Raw genomic sequence first — 18,944 nt, forward strand, 5'->3', positions numbered from 1 at the left:
CTTCCTTTCCTTTCCTTTCCTTTCCTTTCCTTTCCTTTCCTTTCCTTTCCTTTCCTTTCCTTTCCTTTCCTTTCCTTTCCTTTCCTTTCCTTTTTTTTGCCCTAAGAATGATTTAAATCAGTACCCTGCAAGAGAGAACCATAAATACAGGACTAATTTGGATATCTTGAGCAAAAATGACCAAAAGAGAGAAGAGAACAAGGCAAGACAAAGTCCCAAATGCTCTGAGTGTCCCCAAAGGCAGCAGGAATTCAGGTGTAAATGCAGAGAAATTTGATTTATGAGAATTAACCAAACTGAAGAGCAAAAGCAAACCAAGGTTGAATTATCTCCCAGGTCTACCAAGTGGAGATGGAAAAGTTTTGGCTCTGGGTGAAGACTGCAGACATTTTTTTTCACTGATAAAGTGAAATACATTTTGTCTTGCTGTTAATTACAAGGTGTAGCAATAAATTATTTTTATGGTTACGTCCACCCAGCATAAATTATTTGTACATTGTTAAATAAATTATATTTTGCTCCCTCCTTTGCGCTCCAGCTTCACACAGGATGAAATGAAAGGGTTTGGACTTGGCAGATCTCCCTTAAAGCAAACAGATGAATAAAATTCTCTCATATTTTCCAAAGAGCAAAACCCAGTTCCTTGTGCCTCACTTGGAAAATGGGAACACCTTGGCTCAGTTTCATGGTAATATTGCAGCAAATTCCTGCATTTCACTTTGCAAAAAGAAGAGAACTGCCCAGACCTCCACGTCATTGTGTCATTTGGGGAATAATTTTTTTTTATTCTGGGGAATAAAAGCTGTTTTTTATTCTGGGGAGTAAAAGCTGTTGCTGTCTGACACCCCTGGAAAGGCACAGGGCAGCCAGGACTGAAATGGGGCACTGGGAAAGCAGAGGCAGAGGGTAAAAAATACATTTTGCTGTGCTTGGACATCATTATAGAGTCCCATAGCACCTCTGAACTAATAATAATAATAATAATAATAATAATAATAATAATAATAATAATAATAATAATAATAATAATAATAATAATAAAGATTGGGATAGTGGAAGGTGTCCCTGCTTCTGGCAGGGGTTGGAATAAGATGATCTTTAATGTCCTCCTCAACCCAAACCATTCTAGGACTCTGTGATTAAAAAAATAATTACCAATTAAATAATTAAATGAATAGTTCAATAAGATCTGCCTAAGGAATGGCTTTCCTCAGTTGTTACCTCACTGTTCAGAGTGATGGCTGCTTTGAGTGATGCCTCCAATCCAGGTGTGGATAAATAATCCAGAATTCCTGTGGGTTTGGGATGCTGGCTGAATGGATTTGCACTGGGATGGCAGCAGTGAGCCCAGGCCAGCACTGAGGCCACATTAAGCCACAAATTAGAGCTAAATATTGATCAAAAATCACTAAATCAGCCCTGAGATTCAGCCCCAGGGCTGTTTTCTCCTCCTGTGTCCCTTTGCTGCCACAGCTCCTGCAGGTGGGCTGGCTCAGCAGCTGCAGCTGCTTTAGGGAAAGCCTTGGGAGCAGGTTTGGCTCTTCCTGGCAGATTCCTGACACCTTTAGTCAGGATGAAGTGCAAACCATGTCTGCAGAGCTCTGGCAGTGGCAGAACTCCTGGCACTGGTGCCCTGTTTGACAGAGCCATTGTCAGGGCACCTCTGGAAGCTCAGCCCGTCCAAGGTTCGAAACGCAGAGGGGGGAAAAAGGTGAAATGCTTTTGAGGAGCCAAGAGGGAGAAGATCTCATGTGCTGAATGTTGCCTCCTCCTCTCTCAGAGGAGAAAACCCCCAGAAAAATCCCCTCCCTCCTGCAGCCCCAGGGGTCTCACCCACCCTTGCCCACCTCTCATCGGGCACCGAGCTCCAGGCAGGAGGTTGGGGTGGAGCTGCCAATGCTTCCATCCCAAAAAGGATGGATCCCCAAAAAAAAAAATCCCATCCATCTGCAGCTGCTCTGCCCTGAGGGATCCCAGACCCTGTGGCTGAGGGTCTGAGGGGCCTTGGGAGGGGATGGATGGGGCTGGAGCCCTTCCCATCCTCATCCATGTCCTACACACTGCTGGGATCTGGACACCAAGGCAAAGGGGAGAGAATTCCTTTAAGAGCTTGGCCACATCCTTCAGGGGTTTTGTCCAAACCCCTCCTAGCTGGGAGGGAATACTCAGAATTTAGGGCCCAATTATGCACATTTTGGTTAGACTTGAGAAGGTTGCCCAGCCCTAAATTCTGAAAATCCACCTTCTGATGTTCTAGAAAGCAACAGCCCAACCCTTCCTGGAAATGCAGCTCTGAACTCTTCAAACCGACAGAAAAACCTGAAATATTGAACCCCACCAAATGAATTTCAGCCCATTTTATCTCTCCCTAACTCTTTCCTGGCTTTCCCTTATTTTCTGGAGCCACAGCTTTATTTCTGCTCCTCCCTCCCCTCTCCTTCCTCCTAACATTTAATTTGTCTTCTGTGCCTCAAATAGCTCTTTCTTCTGGTGACCTAATATTTGAACCTTAAGCATGATGAGAAACAGACTTCACAAACCTGACACTTGAATTAAAAGTGAAACACATGCCTCAGCACAAGTTAATTAAAAATAATACCTGTAATGTTAGCTTGTTGAAGCCATTATTTGACCAGAAATTTGCACCCCTCAACAAACGGAGCCAACAACTGCTGCAAAAATAACAGCAAGCTCCAAGTGACCAACATGAGCTGGTTTAATTCTCTTTTTATTTCACTGATAAAGAGATCTCCCTGATAGGAAGGGGCAGCCAGAGGGGGTCAGGAGGAGAAGAAACACCCAGGGGAGGTTTGGGTTGGATATTGGGAATTTTTTTTTCATGGGAAATGTGATCAGGCATTGGGACTGGGGATGGTGGAAGGGTTCAAAATCCCCGTGGATGTGGCACTTGGGGCAGTGCTGGGGGTGGCTGCTCTCCATCTCACAGGGCTTTTCCAAGCCAAACAATCCCTGGGGAATTCCAGGCTGCTTTCAGAAAATGGATTTTCCTCAAGAACTTTGCTGGGAGTCAGGCCTGGCTGGGAGCACAGAGCTTTCCTCAGCACTGTGGGATTGTTGGGTTTAGGAGCATCACAGACTTGAGCTGGGGCTAAACCCAGACCCAGCTCCCTGAATTCCCTGGAGGAGCCTCCCAAGTGTGGAAACACTGGAAGCTCCCAGAGGCTGCAGCTCCATCACAAACCTGCCCCAGAGATTGCTCAGAGCTCCAAAGGGATCCCACCCATCATCCCAAACTGGGAATGGGCTCTGCTGAGATCCTTTTGGAGATAAAACTCCTTCTTAAGACACCAAACACCGGGGAAAGCTGGCTCCAGTGGGATTCTGAGCTGTCCCTCTGTGCCCTCATGGAAATGGGAGAAGGCTCAGAGAAAAAAACCTGTTTGTTTTCCCTAAAAACATTTTCCCTCTCTCCAGGGGCTGCTCAGACCTGAGTGAAGCATCCACACTCCAGGAACCACCCTGGGAACAAACCTCTCACGTTTCATGAGGCTGCAATATTCTGAATTTAGAGTCACATTATTCACATTTTGGATAGCCTTGAGAAGGATGCCCAGCCCTCAATTCTGAAAATCCTGCTTTGAGGAAAGAATTGGAAAAAAATAGCAGTTTTCTACTCAAAAATGGGACAAATCCCTCCCAAAACTTCAATTTCTAGGAAAAAAAAACCCCAGCCAGTCACTGCCTCTTCCTCATGTTAGCCCAAAAAAGTGAATATGTTCCAACACACCTCCCTGCCCGTTTTCTGGCAGCAGCATTAAAAGAATTACTAAGTACATTCTAAACCCTTTTATTTTTTTGGTTGGAAACATCTAATTTTTCAAGGCCAGCAAGTTTGAAACTCCACAAGTTTAAATTGTTTGTCTGAGTCTGTAGAAAACATCTCAAGTGCTGCCCCTTCACAGCCTTTTTACAGCCAATAATTGGAATTCCAGGTGAAAAAAAAAAGCCACTTTTCATCCCCCACAACAAGCACATTCTAAAATTCATGCAGCTGAAAAAGCACAAATTTTCCTGGACCTAACTTTTAGGATATGGAATTTATTGATATTTCCCAACACATAAAACCATCCCAATTGCTTCATTTAGTTTTATTTTATTATTCCAGTGTGCCAGCAGAGAATGGGAATCCCCTGGAGGTTTCCATCAGAAGGAATGATGTTAATGTGCCACTGGGAATGGATCACAATTCTTTAAGGCATTTTGCACCTGATTATTGGGGTGTTTTGATGCAAGTGAAAGCTTGGCTGCCAGACTTCCCAACAGTTCAGCTGCAAATCTGGAATTAACTGGTACTGAGAGGCTCCAATGCATGATGTGGCTGATATTAATGAAATATTCTTGAAGATACCAGGATTGTTTCTGGAGCCTTGTTTTAGCAGCATCTGTTCTGGCACTCTTGGCTGCTCCAGTTTTAAAGCTGGGTTTTATCTGGGAGTGGGTGAAGTGCTCAGATCAATACTCACTCTCAGGGTGCCCTTGTAACATGAAACATGGATTTGGGGACTGCAGAAAAACCTGGGGATTAAGGCAAACATCATTTAAAAGGCAGGCACCCCCCCCATGCAAGCATTGAGAGTGGAAATCAAAGGAAACCCTGATATTCCTGCCCTGCTGCTCCTTTGATCCAGCCTAGGAACTTTATTTTGGCAGGACCACCAGGGCCTGCTTTGTCTGCAGTGCCAAGGATGGAGCAACAATCCCTGTTATTCATGGAAAAACGCAGAGTTGAAGCTCAGAGTTGCTCAGGTTTATCCCCACAGAGGCTGAGATGGGACCCCAAAACCCTCCCTGAGCCTTCCCTCACGTTTATCATTGCTGGAAGAATATTTTCTCTCATTATCTCTTGCTCCTTCCCAATCTCCAGAAGATGGGAACGCTCCTGGAAGGGCAAATCCTGATCTGATCCTCCTGGGCTACTTGGTGCCTGTTGGGGAGCAAAAACTGACAGCACCACGTTTAAAATGAATGCTGAAAAATGACCACGAGGAGCAAAAGCCAGACAAGGAGATTTCCAAAGCTGTCAGAGCTGCCAACAGTGCAAAAGAGGCTTTGTGATGCTTTCAGGCCCAAGAGGAAGAGTTTCTGCTGCAATTCACATTTGTTTCTCACAAGATGGAAATGGTGGAACTGTCACCAGAGTGGAATGTGTTAAAAGAATTAAATTTATCATTTAAATGCAATAAAATCGTTTCTGTTCCAAAAGTAGCTGAAGAAGACATGAGAGGGGAATTGTTAAAGGAATTGAAGCACAGGCAGGGGGAGGCAGTTTCCATCCCAGAGCTGTAGAAGAAACCTGTCCATGATCCCAGCAGGGTATTCTGGGCTGTCCATCCTGGGGAAACCCAAATCACTCCAGCCCTGCTGGCCTTACACACCCAAGCCACAGCATGGAATGGCTGGAATGAAGCCCAAACAACTCAGGATTGGAGGTGGGGGCAGTTCCCAGGAGCTTGTGGAAAAGTGACCCCTCAGGGCCCCCCTGGCAGAGTCAGGGGGTACAGGGAGGAGGGGCTGCACATTCAGGATCCTAAAGGGGCACCTGACCCCATGCAGGAGCATGTTCAGAAGTTAAAGACAAATCAAATCAACTTTTTTCCCCAAGGATGTGCCCCAGGTGATGGAGAATCACCAGAGCTCAGCCATACCCAGAGAGAGAAGTCCTGCAGCAGTGGGGATTGCAATGGTCCTGATGGCTCAGGTTTGGCTTTTCTATTTTCACATTCTGTGCTGCTTTAGTGTGTGGGTCTGGCTTCACATCAGGGCATGGTGAGCTCTGCCCAGAGCAGGGAGACAAAACAATTCCTGCTCCAGCTGGGCACCAAGGACAAATGATCCCAATCTCAGCCCAGGAGCACAAACCCCGTGGGCTGGAGAGAGAAAAACAAGCAGGGTGGGAGTGCCTGGGCTAAAGCTGGGCTGGGACAATGAACTGCAAGGTGGGAATGGAGCAGAGCTGATCCCAGGGAGAGACCCCGTGCCCGGCCGGGCATTTTGGGGCCATTTTGGGTCATCTTGGGTGCAGCCCTGGCTGGGCTCTGGTGCTGCCCAAGGTGGATCCATGGAGGAGATCCTTGGAATCAATCCCTGCTTCATTCTGGAGCTCTGCCCAGCCTCTGCTCCAGCTCAGCCTGCTCAAGGCATCAGTCCCTTCTCACTTGAAGTCCCCCCAGTCTCTAAGCCAGCTGAGAACCCTGAAGGGGGACAGCCCTGCCAAGTGCTCTTGGTGCTGATTGCTGGGCAGAAGAATGTGTCCATTCATCTGGAGCAAAGTCAGGAGGGACAGAAAATCTCTTTGTTTCAAGTAAATTCACCCACCCAAGCTGGGGAACCAGGGCAGGGAAACATTTGTGATTCATTTCTGCTGAGCACTGATCTTGGCAGGCTCAGGCACCAACAGCACCCAAACAGCAGCTCAGGTGATAAGGGCTTTCCTTCCTCACCCAGGTAACCACACATGTTGTCCTGTTAACAAGACCAATAAACTTGACACACTCAGACATGGATGATTAACTCCTTTTACAGTATTTGAGGTGCCCTGGGGTTATTGCTTTGAACAGCCAGAGCTGCAAGGTCAGGAGTGGTTTTAATTATCAGGATAAATAATGTAACACTTTATAATCTTCTCCCTTGCACTGCAGGACTTTGGGATGGAGCTGCACACACTGAGGGTGAGCAGTAACTACCCAGAGGCTGGCTGAGCAGGGATGATATCCTGGTAGGAAAACTCATTCCCAAGGTTTTACACCCTGTTGAAGTCATGAGCAGACCTGGGGTCACCACAGATTTATTCCCACTTGAATGTTTTTACTAGGCTGAGTAAACAACTCTGCTTCTCCTGAAGGCTGCAGAAGCCTGGAGTAAAATCTTAAATCGAGCTTGGGATGAGTTGAAATTGAAAAAGAATTGGGATATTGGGATTGTTCCCTGGAAGGGTGGGCAGGCCCTGGCACAGGTGCCCAGAGCAGCTGGGGCTGCCCCTGGATCCCTGGCAGTGCCCAAGGCCAGGCTGGAGCAGCTTGGGGACAGTGAAGGTGTCCCTGCCCTGGGATGAGCTCTGAGGTCCCTTCCAACCCAACCCCCTCCATGATTCCGAGGCAGGGAAGCTCTGCAGCTCCCAGCTGGGACAGGGATGGATCTGCAGGGAGAGCTGAGCTCCAGGACCCAGCTCTGGATGCCAGCCTGGGACAGGGATGGATCTGCAGGGAGAGCTGAGCTCCAGGACCCAGCTCTGGATGCCAGCCTGGGATGTCCCAGCAGGCAAAGAGCAAAGGAGGGAGCAGAACCCCAAAGTGCCCAAGGCAAGGAAGGATTTCCATACAGACAGAGAGGGCTTCTCACGAGGTGAAAGAACACCAGGGACAGGAAACAAATCCATCCCACAGAGCCACAGATGCTGCCTCTCCCCCTGCCAGGGCCCTAGGCTTGCAAGGATGCAACTGTAGTAATAATAATAATAATAATAATAATAATAATAATAATAATAATAATAATAATAATAATAATAATAATAATAATAATAATAATAATAATAATAATAATAATAATTTTATTGTTAATTTTATTTTTATTTTTATTTTTATTTTATTTATTTATTATTGCTTTTTGTTCTCCTGAATAATTCCTACCACAAGCAAGCAGAGCTTTCACTACAGCAACGTTTGAAATGTTATTTTATTTTTATTTATTTTATTTTATTTATTTATTTATTTATTTATTATTTATTTATTTATTATTTATTTATCTATTTATTTATTTTTGCTTTTTGTTCTCCTGAATAATTCTACCACAGGCAACAGAGCTTTCACTACTGCAACGTTTGAATGTTATTTTTTATTTATTTATTTATTTATTTATTTTTGCTTTTTGTTCTCCTGAATAATTCCTACCACAAGCAAGCAGAGCTTTCACTACAGCCACATTTAAAATGTTATTTTTAATTTTAATTTTATTTTATTTATTTATTTATTTCTTATTGCTTTTTGTTCTCCTGAATAATTCCTACCACAAGCAAGCAGATCTTTCACTACAGCAACGTTTGGAATGTTTCATCTGCAGTCATTTTCCAGCCCACTGGAAGCCAGGCTGGCAGATAAAACAAAAACCTGCTGGGAGCTGTGCCCAGAGCTGGCCTTTGGATCTGCTGAAGCTCCAGCACATCCCTCAGTGCTCCTTTCCCTGGTTCCCATCAGCACAAAACCAAAAGAGCAGGAGAGGATTTGTTAAGGAACACCAGCAGCAGCTGGGCACTGAAGGAAAAGCACAAAATGAGACAGAGATTGAGATTTGCCCACTGAGATTTTACTGCTGCCTCCTGTGAGAGGTTTTACTGTGACCACAGAAACATTCCAGGCCTTTCCAGAGGATTTCCCTCCTAATTAAAGGCCTTTTGGCCCAGGGGAACCTCAGAGATGACCTCAGGCATTATAAATGGGCTCTGAAATGTTCTTTGTTCCCCCCTTCCACCCAGGCACTGCCAGGAAAGTTCTAGAGCAGCATTTGGCCACCAGACACTGCAGGGATTGAAGGAGAACAAGGACTTTGGAAGCCACGTGTTCCACCTGAGAGATGTTCCATTTGCTCTTCCAGAAAAATCCCAATTCATTTCATTTGTCAGTTTTCTGACTCAGTTACACTCCAGACACCCTTTGACACCTTTTCACACCCAGAGTTATTACAGAATTATTTACAGAATTATTACAGAATTATTACAGAATTATTTACAGAATTATTTACAGAATGATTTCCCTCCTTCCCTCCTCCACCTGCAGCCCTTCCCGCTCTTCCCCAGGAGTAAAACACTGGGCAGCAGAGGCAGTGGGGAGCAGAAAAACCCAAAAACCCAAATGATCTGTTCTCCTGCAGCACTGAATCCTTGGAATGACTCTGAGCCCACCACAGCCTGGTGGGGAGGGAAATCAAGGACCTTGCTTACAAATAATTTAACTTTTTGTTTGTTTTATTTTTTAACTGTATAAGGCAGACCAGCAAAGCCCCCAAACAGAAGAGGAAGCTCCCAAAGCCTGGGACTGAGGTGTATTTCCCACTGTAAAATCCAATTTTGTCCCCAAACCAACCTCTCTTTTAGCAGCTCTGCAGTGAGAGCCCACTGGAGAAGGAGCTGGGTTGGGCTCACAGATCCAACCCCAGAGCTGGGATTTTCCTGTGCTGCCTCAAACAGAACAAAAATCAGCTTTAATCTCACATGAACCAGAGATTCCCTAAAACATTGGTTTGTTTGTCCTCTCTGAGCACACAACACACATTCAGGCCAAGCCCTTCCCAAAGCCAGGCTCTGCTGAGCCAGGACTGACCCCTGAGCCAGCGTGGCACAATTCCATTGTCACTGCAATATTGTCACCTCTTTCCCCCAAGAAATCCCTCTCAGCCACTGAAAACCTCCTTCTGATCAGAGCTAAATGAGAAATTTGTGATTAAACCCCGTCCTAAAGAGCAAATCCCAGCTCCTGAGCACTGGAATGCTTCACCAAAACCCAGGGCTTTGGCCCCAGGTGCTGCTGCAGGCTTCCAGCAGCTCCAGCAGGGAATTTGGGGCTGCCTTCAAAAGAGCTGTTAGCTGGAATGACCAGATGAAATATGGGAAAAGCAGATTATAGCTCTGCTCTGAAGCACTGCCAGCATCTCTGCTGCCTCAGGGGCTCTGCAGTTTTCATTTTCTGACCCAAAGGCTCGATGGCCTCAGCTTGGTGTCAGCAAAAAATCATATAAAAGTTTGCTTTGATTAATTAATAATAAAATACTGATTAAAGTTAAAACTTAAAAATTATTTATTAATGAATAATAAAAGCAAAGTTTGGAAGCTCAGAAGAGAAAGCTCCCAAAACCTGGGACTGGGGTGTATTTTCCACTGTAAAATCCAATCTTTGTCCCCAAACCAACCTCTCTTTTATTTGTTTCACCTCTCTTTTATTTGTTTCACCTCTATTTTATTTGTTTCACCTCTATTTTATTTGTTTAATCAAATCCAACCAGTTTTGTTTCCAAGCAGGCTCAGGATCAGCCTTAATGTGGAGTTTGGGAATTCATCCTCCTGTCCTGGGGGATGAATTCCAGCCCAGACAAGAAGGGTGACACCCAGGAAAAAAGGTGACATTAAGGCATTCATGGCTCTTGGGTTTGAGCTTTCTTTTGTCATGATTAAATGTGTGAGAGGGCAGTTTTTGTTTGGGCTCAGATGTTTATTAGCTTTTATTTATATTACATTTTAGAAACTGTGAGGGTTTTAGTATTTTACATTCATAAATTCAAAAATGAAGCTGTACTTGCTTTTTAATAAGGCTTTTTAAGGATAAACTCCTTAATTAAAAATGATACTTGAATTTTATTTTTAACTTCATAACTAATTTCTTGTGGTTTGTAATGTGGACTTTTTAATTTCATTATACAATATTACTTAAGCTTCTGAAGAAGGAGGATTATATTCTAAACTTTCATTTTGTTTTATATACATTATTATATTTTAAAACTTTAAGTTTTGTATTATGTGATACTATACACTTCCATTTAAACAACACACTTTTAATTTTAGTTTTATTGTTTAATTTTGGAAGCTTTCTTTAGGATTTTAGGTTAAATGTAGTGTTAGTGTTTGTCAGTAGAGAAAATCTAAATTTCTCAGTTCCAGCAAATGGGAACAACATTTGGCAGGCTGGGCTGTGGGTTTAACTCACAAGACTGGGTTTATTATTGCTCAGACCCAGACTGCCAACTGGGCCCAAGGATATTTATTATTTTTTACAGCAGTTGGAGAATATTTCCATGAACACAACAGCCTGGAGGAAATGATCAGCAGAAGTAATGCAACTTTTCAGCCCTTCCTGATTTAGTTTTTTAATTTTTTTTTTTTTGCCTTTCTGTTGTCAAAAACTCCAAAATGATCCTCATTTTGCTCCTTTTTAAATAAATCAGAATAAATAAGGCAGAGAGTCTCTAACTCAGGGTCAAATGATGTCATCAGAGGATTTCTTTGGTGTTGTGGAAAGACTGATAACTGAGATATCCAATTAGAGAAAGGAAAGTTTATCCTGTTCTGTACTTCACTTATCAGTCCCCTTGGAATCAGAGATTTATAAAGGTTGGGAAAAATCACTGAGTCCAATAAATAACCAGGACTCTGGGAGGGATTTGAGAATTTCCTGGATCCAGGGTTAAAGAAGGCAATAAGGTCTTGATATATACACATATAAATATGAATATAAACAAAGTCTGATCCATAAATAAAGGCAATAAAGATAAAATGACAGCACAAATGCCTCTTTCAGTGTTATCCTCACTCTCCACTCCCCTGGGCCACAAATCCCACGTGCCAGGCCAGGGAAATGGGAACCCCAAACTCCCCAAACCCTGCCTGGTCACCTGCCCCCCAAACATGAATTCCCATCTGCTGCTGCTCTGGTGACCCTGCACAGAAGGAAAACCAAACATTCATGGCACATTGTCTGCCCTTGGTGCTCCCTGTGCCCAACTCCTAGTGCACTTCACTCCCTGCTTAAGAAAGTATTGACACCCCTGCAATTCATTTGTTTGCAGCAAATTAATATATAAAAATAATGCAGCTCTGTCTGCTGGGCCTCCCCCCGTGCCAGGAGTGGGCAGGAGGGATTTTATTGGCACTGCCCACAGATATTCCTGCAGGAATACTGACCTGACACCCTCCTAAAGCCAAAAGCACTTCCCAAGGTCAGTCTCTCACCCAACTCCAGGCCAGTTTCTTTTCTGTAGGTTTGCCAGAGCAAAACAAAACACAATTTAAAGCTCTGCATGGAAGGAACTTTCCTTGCTTGATAGGAAAAGCACTGGGTGATGCAGGGCAGAGAGGAGCAGGTGGATTTGGGGAAGGAATTCCTGCCTGGCAGGGTGGGCAGGGGCTGGGATGGAATTCCCAGAGCAGCTGGGGCTGACCCTGGATCCCTGGCAGTGCCCAAAGCCAGGCTGGACACTGGGGCTGGAGCACCTGGGACAGTGGGAGGTGTCCCTGCCATGGCAGGGGGGGCACTGGGTGGGATTGAAGGTGCTCTCCAGCCCAGCCCTGCCCAGCCCAGCCCTGCCCAGCCCAGCCCAGCCCAGCCCAGCCCAGCCCAGCCCAGCCCAGCCCTGCCCAGCCCAGCCCAGCCCAGCCCAGCCCAGCCTGTGATCCCATTCCCTGTCTGTCCCAGGCCACTCCTGGACTGCTCCCCCCACACCAGGTGCCTCTCCAGCTGCACCAGCTCCACTCCAGGCCCCTCTGACATACCTGAAACCTGACTTTGGCTCAGCTTCCCACATGTCTGGGAGATAAGGGGAGGTGGAGAGGCAAAGGAGCCTGGGATGCCCAGATAAGGTGTATATTTAGCTACCTAAGTACCCTGAGGTGATAAAACACCCTGGAATAGGCTCTGGAGCCAATTCACTTCATGCAAGACCTGCCTGTGGCTTCCCAAATGCTGTGTTACATTTACCCAGAGCTTTTCAGTTCTTTTTGCTCACTCAGGAAAACCCAAGAGCACAAATCCCAAAAACATGAGCACCCTCAGCAGCCACTTCACGGTCCCCAGTGCCAGAGCAGAACAATCCAGGGAAAGGTGAGACACTGGTGGTGCCTTGTGCAGGCTGAGCTGGAGCAGAGGCTGGACAGAGCTCCAGAATAAAGCAGGGATTGATTCCAAGGATCTCCTCCATGGATCCACCTTGGGCAGCACCAGAGCCCAGCCAGGGCTGCACCCAAGATGACCCAAAATGGCCCCAAAATGCCCGGCCGGGCACGGGGTCTCTCCCTGGGATCAGCTCTGCTCCATTCCCACCTTGCAGTTCATTGTCCCAGCCCAGCTTTAGCCCAGGCACTCCCACCCTGCTTGTTTTTCTCTCTCCAGCCCACGGGGTTTGTGCTCCTGGGCTGAGATTGGGATCATTTGTCCTTGGTGCCCAGCTGGAGCAGGAATTGTTTTGTCTCCCTGCTCTGGGCAGAGCTCACCATCCCATAATGTGAAGCTCAGAATTGACTCTAAAGCAGCACAGAATGTGAAAAATAGAAAAGCCAAACCTGAGGCATCAGTGGCACGAGAGAGAGATAATGTGCAGCAGATCAAAGAGCCCCTGGAGAGGACAAGGCAGCTCTCCCTGGGAACATTCCCCCTGCAGCCCTGGCAGATAACCTGCCTGAGCCCCTGGCAAGCTGAGGGGGGATTATTTGCCCTGGGATGAAGTCATGCAGCAGGATGAACATGGTTTGTGTCAGCATCAGCCACTCAGGCTCCACCTGGGGCTTTCCCCCCCCCCCCAAAATATATTTATGTTGGCCTCTGGTTGGAATCTCCCACCTCAGGGCTGTGTCTCACATCCCACAGGGCTGTAGGAAGGAGCTGCTGCAGCAGCACCCAGTGGGGCTGTAAAAGATCCCACAGCAAAACACCTGGGAATTGTGTCCAGGCCTCATTCAACATTCCCATCTCTCAACAGCAGGAGGGAGTTTCTGTGCCAGCCACAAAATGTGGGACAGGCTGGAATTCCAGGTTTCCAGGAGTGCAGGGACATCACTCCCAGGATGCTGCTGGAGCAGTGAATCTCTTCTGGACTCTGGATTGGCATTTTTTTTCTTCTCTAAGTTTTACCTTCTGTGGCCAAAAGAGGAAAATCTCTGTGTTCCTCTTGAAATCCACAATCACACACACAGCTGGCCAAGCCTCACCTGGATGCTGGCCAGTGCTTACACATTTTCTTGTTGCTGGCACACAGAGCCACTGCACAAAAAGATCTGTTTTACTAAAAAACCCAGATGTGTTTAGCTGAAAGTTAAAAAAAGAAAATTAAAAAAAAAACTCAATGACTGAAAAAGATGGGAAAATCCAGGGGGGGGTTGTGGTTTCTCAAGCCTTGCAAGCTATTAATTTCTGGGAATCACAAACCCCATTTCATTTTATGAATCAGATGCTCCTTAAAGTTACAGCCCTCTTGTCTCCTCTTTCCCCCTCTCTTCGTTCCCAGTGGTTAAATAAAGAACAAAACAATGCCATATTTAGGGTATTTATATATAGGAGAGGCTGCATGAAGAACAGAAGGACTGTTCCAGAGGAATATTGGCACCAGCATGTCCACATCCCACTTGGGAATACACCCCAGCCATACAGCTCCAGGTTAAACCTCTCTCAGAGCACACAACACAACAAACAATAAATGCAGAGCATTCTCCTGCACTCTCCCCACTGGATTCCACTCCAGCAGGGATTTTCCAGCTCATTTCCACACCAGCCTGAGCAAACTGGCATTTTCCTTTTCTCCCTCACTGCAGCTCCTGCCCCACCAGCTCCAATCTCAGGGATTTGTGTCCAGGATTTGCCCTGCAGTGTCACAGTCTGGGATCAGCACAAAGCCAAGGCTCAGGGGAACCCTGGGGAGTGAGAGGGACACAAGGATTGGGCACAGAGCATTTCCCAGGCCACAGGATCTCTGTGGGGACATTAACCCTCTCATGGCCAGGACCTCGTTCTCCTCTGGTTCTGATCCCTGGTTTGAGAACACATTTCTGTGTCCTTCAGGGAGCAGCCTTGCCACGCCTGATGGATTAAAGTGACTTTCAAAGGGATGTGCAGCACAGGAACTTCAAAATTAACGTTCAAAACTTGGGGTTTGGGGGAAATTTTGAGAAGCAATGGCTACAGTGCCAATTCCTGGTGTGGAGGGAGGTGTCTGTGGCAGGGGGGTGGAATTAGGGGATCTCTGACCCCTTCCAACCCAAACCCTGCTGGGATTCTGGGAGAAATCTGGGCACAGAGCAGGGCACAAACACTCCAGGGAACCACCAAAAGGCTGCTCTGATCTCCCTAAAAATCAACTAAAAATATGAAACCAGCCCAATTTGGGTTTGAATTCAGAAGTTCACGGAGAAAAGAAGGAGGTACATGAGCTGAGGGTGGCCTCTGCCAGGCACAGCTCCCTGAGCTCTCTGCCCTCCAGGCTGCTCTGGAGCTGCCCTTGGCTCCATGCACGCTGGGGAAAGGATTCCAGCAGCTGGAGAGCCTGGAGCTGCCTCCTGGGGACACAGCCACCTCTGGGACAGGGCCATCCACGCCACCCCACAGCCCCTGAGCTGCAGCACCCAATGATAGAATAATGGAATATTCTAGATATTATACATTTATATCAGATTTTAAGATATTACTTTAAATTCTATATTAAAATGCATATATATTAATATTATATTTATGTATTATATCTATAGGATATCATATGTTCATAATATATAAATAGATTATATTTACATTATATATCAAATAATATATATAATATAATATAATATCAAACAATATAATATCAAATAATATAATATAATATATTTATATATTCTATCTTTATAATATATATTTATAATTTTATATAATTATAATTATATATTATAATATATATTATAATCAATATATCATATTATATCACATTATATTATAATACATATTATAATATATAATATATAATATATAATATAGTATAATGTAACATAATATAAATTATATATCTGAAGTGGGATTAAATTCCTTTTTTGGGTACAAAATCATAATTATTACAACTACAAAATCAACTATTAACCAGAACATCTCCCTTTCTTTTCACCTTTCACATCCTTTGGGTGTATTTTAGCAGGTTAAGTTGTGGGGTTTTTTTTTTGGAAGGGGAGCAGAAAAAACACCAAACCACTTGACAGAAAGAAAAAATGGGAAAAAAGATTCCCAAATGTGTTTTGTTTTAAAAAGTGAGGCAATCCTGAGTGGCCCAGACAGTGAAACTCCAGCCCAGATCTGCTCTCTGTGCTCTCACGTGGGCTCTGACCCCCAAGGAGGTGTTGTTTAACCCCACAAATTTCAGAAACCCCAAACTGGGTGGGAGCAGCACAAAATCCCCATTTTCTCAGCTCATTCATTAAGTCTCCAAACTGCTGGAGAGCCCAACAGCCCCCAAATCCCAGAGCAGCAGGAATTTCCCCTCCCCAGAGCCCCACAGAGTCACCAGCCAGGGCTGAAATCCCCTGAAAGCCCAGCCAAGAGCTCCCCTTCCAAAGCAAACCCCAGCATTCCTCAGCAGCACCTTCCCAAGGGGAAATAAAATCACATTTTAGGCTGTTCCATTAGAGGGCATCCTACAACATCCTTTTGTGGTCAGAGCCTTCTCCTCATTCACATCCTCTGCAAGAATTCATGGAGGATCTTCCATAAGGAGCCAGGAACATTCAAAACATGCAAAACTCCCAGGGATTTGCATCCCTTTTAATTGCATTCTTTGCATGAATGGATGAATTTTCTGCTTCAGTTGGGTCTGTGTTTCCCTCCCCTCACCAGAAGTGGGTTTTCAATATTTTTCCACAATGTGAGATGTGGATAAGCACCACAAAACTGATTCCAAGGCTCAGGACAGCCAGAGATCACAGCTGAGAACAAAAAGGCACTGAAAAGGTGAGCAGGTTCAATCAGGTGTTCTGTAATTAGAGATAAAAGTGAATATTCTCAAAAAGTGCCCAAGACAGAAGCTCCAGTGCCAAAACACAGCGTGGGGAGTGCTCAGAGCCTGCAGCAAACCTGAGCTCCAGCACACAGGGAGCTCTGCTCCCACCCACCTCCTCCATCCTTACAAAAATCCTTAACAAATCTTTTCAGGCAGGTTATTAATACAGGTACAGAGAGACAGACACACTTTACAACCCTTAAAATCAGCAAGAAGCCCCTGGGTAGTAAAATCTGCTTGTAGTGATAAATATTTCCCAGACTGGGCTGTGACATGGATGAAGTACCTGGAGGTGCCCTGAAATCACTCCACAGACCGAAGGCACCAGAGGATCTAAAGGTAATAATATTGCAAATTAAGAAGTCTGGGGTAAGAAGCAGGAGTTGACACGATAACATGAAAATCTCACTGCGAGACAGATAACTCAGTTACAATAAATTACCATCCTAGCCCACTTAAAAAGCAGAATGGAAAAGTGCTCCTGTCACCCCAAATGACAAATGAACTTCTGACTGCTGAAATGCAAGATTAATGAAGGCACAGAAGAGACATGAAAGCACTTACGAGGATCCTGGGCTCGCTGTTGGCGGGGGACCTGGAAAAGTGACAGAAGAAAAACAGCAGGATGAGTTACGGCGAGGTAGCAAGCAGGAAGCTTTTGAAAACCTTTTAAAAGATAAAAGCACCAGTCTGTGGTGCTGGCTGTGGTTTAGGGAGTTGAACAGAGGAGTGGCAGACCCCCAGCACCAAAGACAAGCCTGTATTGGCTGCAGAACATGACACGAGGACAATGAACAGGTGAGCAGCTCACCCTCCTCCTGAAACTGCCTTAGGAGAGCACCTAATGATGAATTTCTTATCAGAAATCAGAAAACATGGGAGATTGATGAAAAAAAGAAGATGAAACTCATTGCATCCATCATTCCTCGTGTGTTATTTGTCCAGTTCCAGAGAGGATCAAGCAGGACTGTGTGCAAATATCTTCATCTCCGTGAATTATTTCCCCCTGACCGTGGAGGAGGAGGGGGAGAAGAGACACAAAACCTGTTTCTTGTTTGGAACCTTCTGAGTGGTAAGATCAGCTTTGAAGGCAGTTATCTCAATATAAACTTGGGAGAATGAGTGCTTATTTTCCCTGACAGGTATGTATGTGTCTCCTCTCAGGCCCTCAGCCTGCAGTGCCAGCTGAAGTTTCTCACTCACCAGACACAGAATAAAGGAGTTTTTTCCCTCTGGTCTGAATCTACCCAGGTACCCCATTAATGGGGGCTCAGCCTGGAGCAAAGGAGGCTCAGGGGGGCCCTTCTGGCTCTGCACAGCTCCTGACAGGAGGGGACAGACAGGGAGGGTCGGGCTGTGCTCCAGCGAACAGGGACAGGAGGAGAGGAAACAGCTTCAAGCTGTTCCAAGGGAGGTTTGGATTGGATATTGGGAAAATTTCTCCTCTGAAAATGTTGGAACAGTCTGCTCAAGGCAGTCCCCATCCCTACAACTGAAGATGTGGCACCTGGGACATGGTTTAATGGTGAACATGGTTTAGTGGTGTGCTGGGTGCTGCTTGGACTGGATGATCTTAAAGGGCTTTTCCAACCTGAACATTCCATGATTCTTTGAAAATACAGCTGTTCCTACACTCCCATGGATCCAATTATTCAGGAAACCAGTGGGTGGGTTAAAAGGGCAGAGATCCCAGCCCTGCAGGACAGAGAGCAGGGTCCAAAGTCACTCTCAGGGCTGTCCCATGGCTCCTCAGCTCCCCAGCACCATTTCTCAGGTTTCTGCCCTGCCATCCTCACACCCTCTCTGGGAAGCCCATTTGGATCCAGCTCACGGATTCCTGGGCTCTCTGCACAACCCGAGTTCAACCAATTCAACAACCTTGGCTTTTCCACCCTCACCACCTCCACCCCAGCTCGCCGCTTAACCCCCTGGAGAACGAACCCCTTCTCCTGGGGAGGAGCTGGGGCAGCCCACGAGCAGCAGACTCACCGAACTTGACGAAGAGCACGCCGGTGGTGGACACCGTCCTCCTGCCGTTGGTGGCCACGCACTGGAAGTAGCCGGTGTCGGTGGTGTCCAGGTTGCGGATGCGCAGGCGGGAGCCGTAGGCAGTGGCTCGGAAGGAGATCCTGCGCGGCTCCTGCACCACGGGCGCGTCGTTCTTCAGCCACCTGACGGTGGGAGGGGGGTTCCCTGACACCTTGCAGTGCAGCTCTGCCGTCTGGCCCAGCGTGGTGGTGATGTTGTTCATGGGCTCGTCCAGCGTCAGGAAATAATCTGGGGTTGGGGAGGAAAGAAAGGGGATGACATTCCAGAGCAGGGAATGTCATTGTGGAGAAAGCTCCTGCCTGTCTCTGTTGGGGAGGAAAGAAAGGGGATGACATTCCAGAGCAGGGAATGTCATTGTGGAGAAAGCTCCTGCCTGTCTCTGTTGGGGAGGA

At 46.0% G+C, this 18,944-nt stretch overlaps 1 protein-coding gene across 1 annotated transcript in view; it reads right to left on the reverse strand.

Annotated features, from left to right (window-relative positions):
• ROR1 (receptor tyrosine kinase like orphan receptor 1) overlaps nt 1-18,944 on the reverse strand; it is a 157,095-nt gene that overhangs the window by 19,413 nt on the left and 118,738 nt on the right. The window contains exons 3-4 of the mRNA XM_050977387.1: nt 18,493-18,780; nt 17,068-17,098 (exon numbers count right to left, since the gene is read on the reverse strand). Of these exons, the coding sequence (XP_050833344.1) occupies nt 17,068-17,098; nt 18,493-18,780 (319 nt within the window). The remainder of the gene's footprint in view (nt 1-17,067; nt 17,099-18,492; nt 18,781-18,944) is intronic.

The sequence above is a fragment of the Serinus canaria genome, chromosome 8 (assembly GCF_022539315.1).
Source record: "Serinus canaria isolate serCan28SL12 chromosome 8, serCan2020, whole genome shotgun sequence".
Classification (NCBI taxonomy): Eukaryota; Metazoa; Chordata; class Aves; order Passeriformes; family Fringillidae; genus Serinus; species Serinus canaria.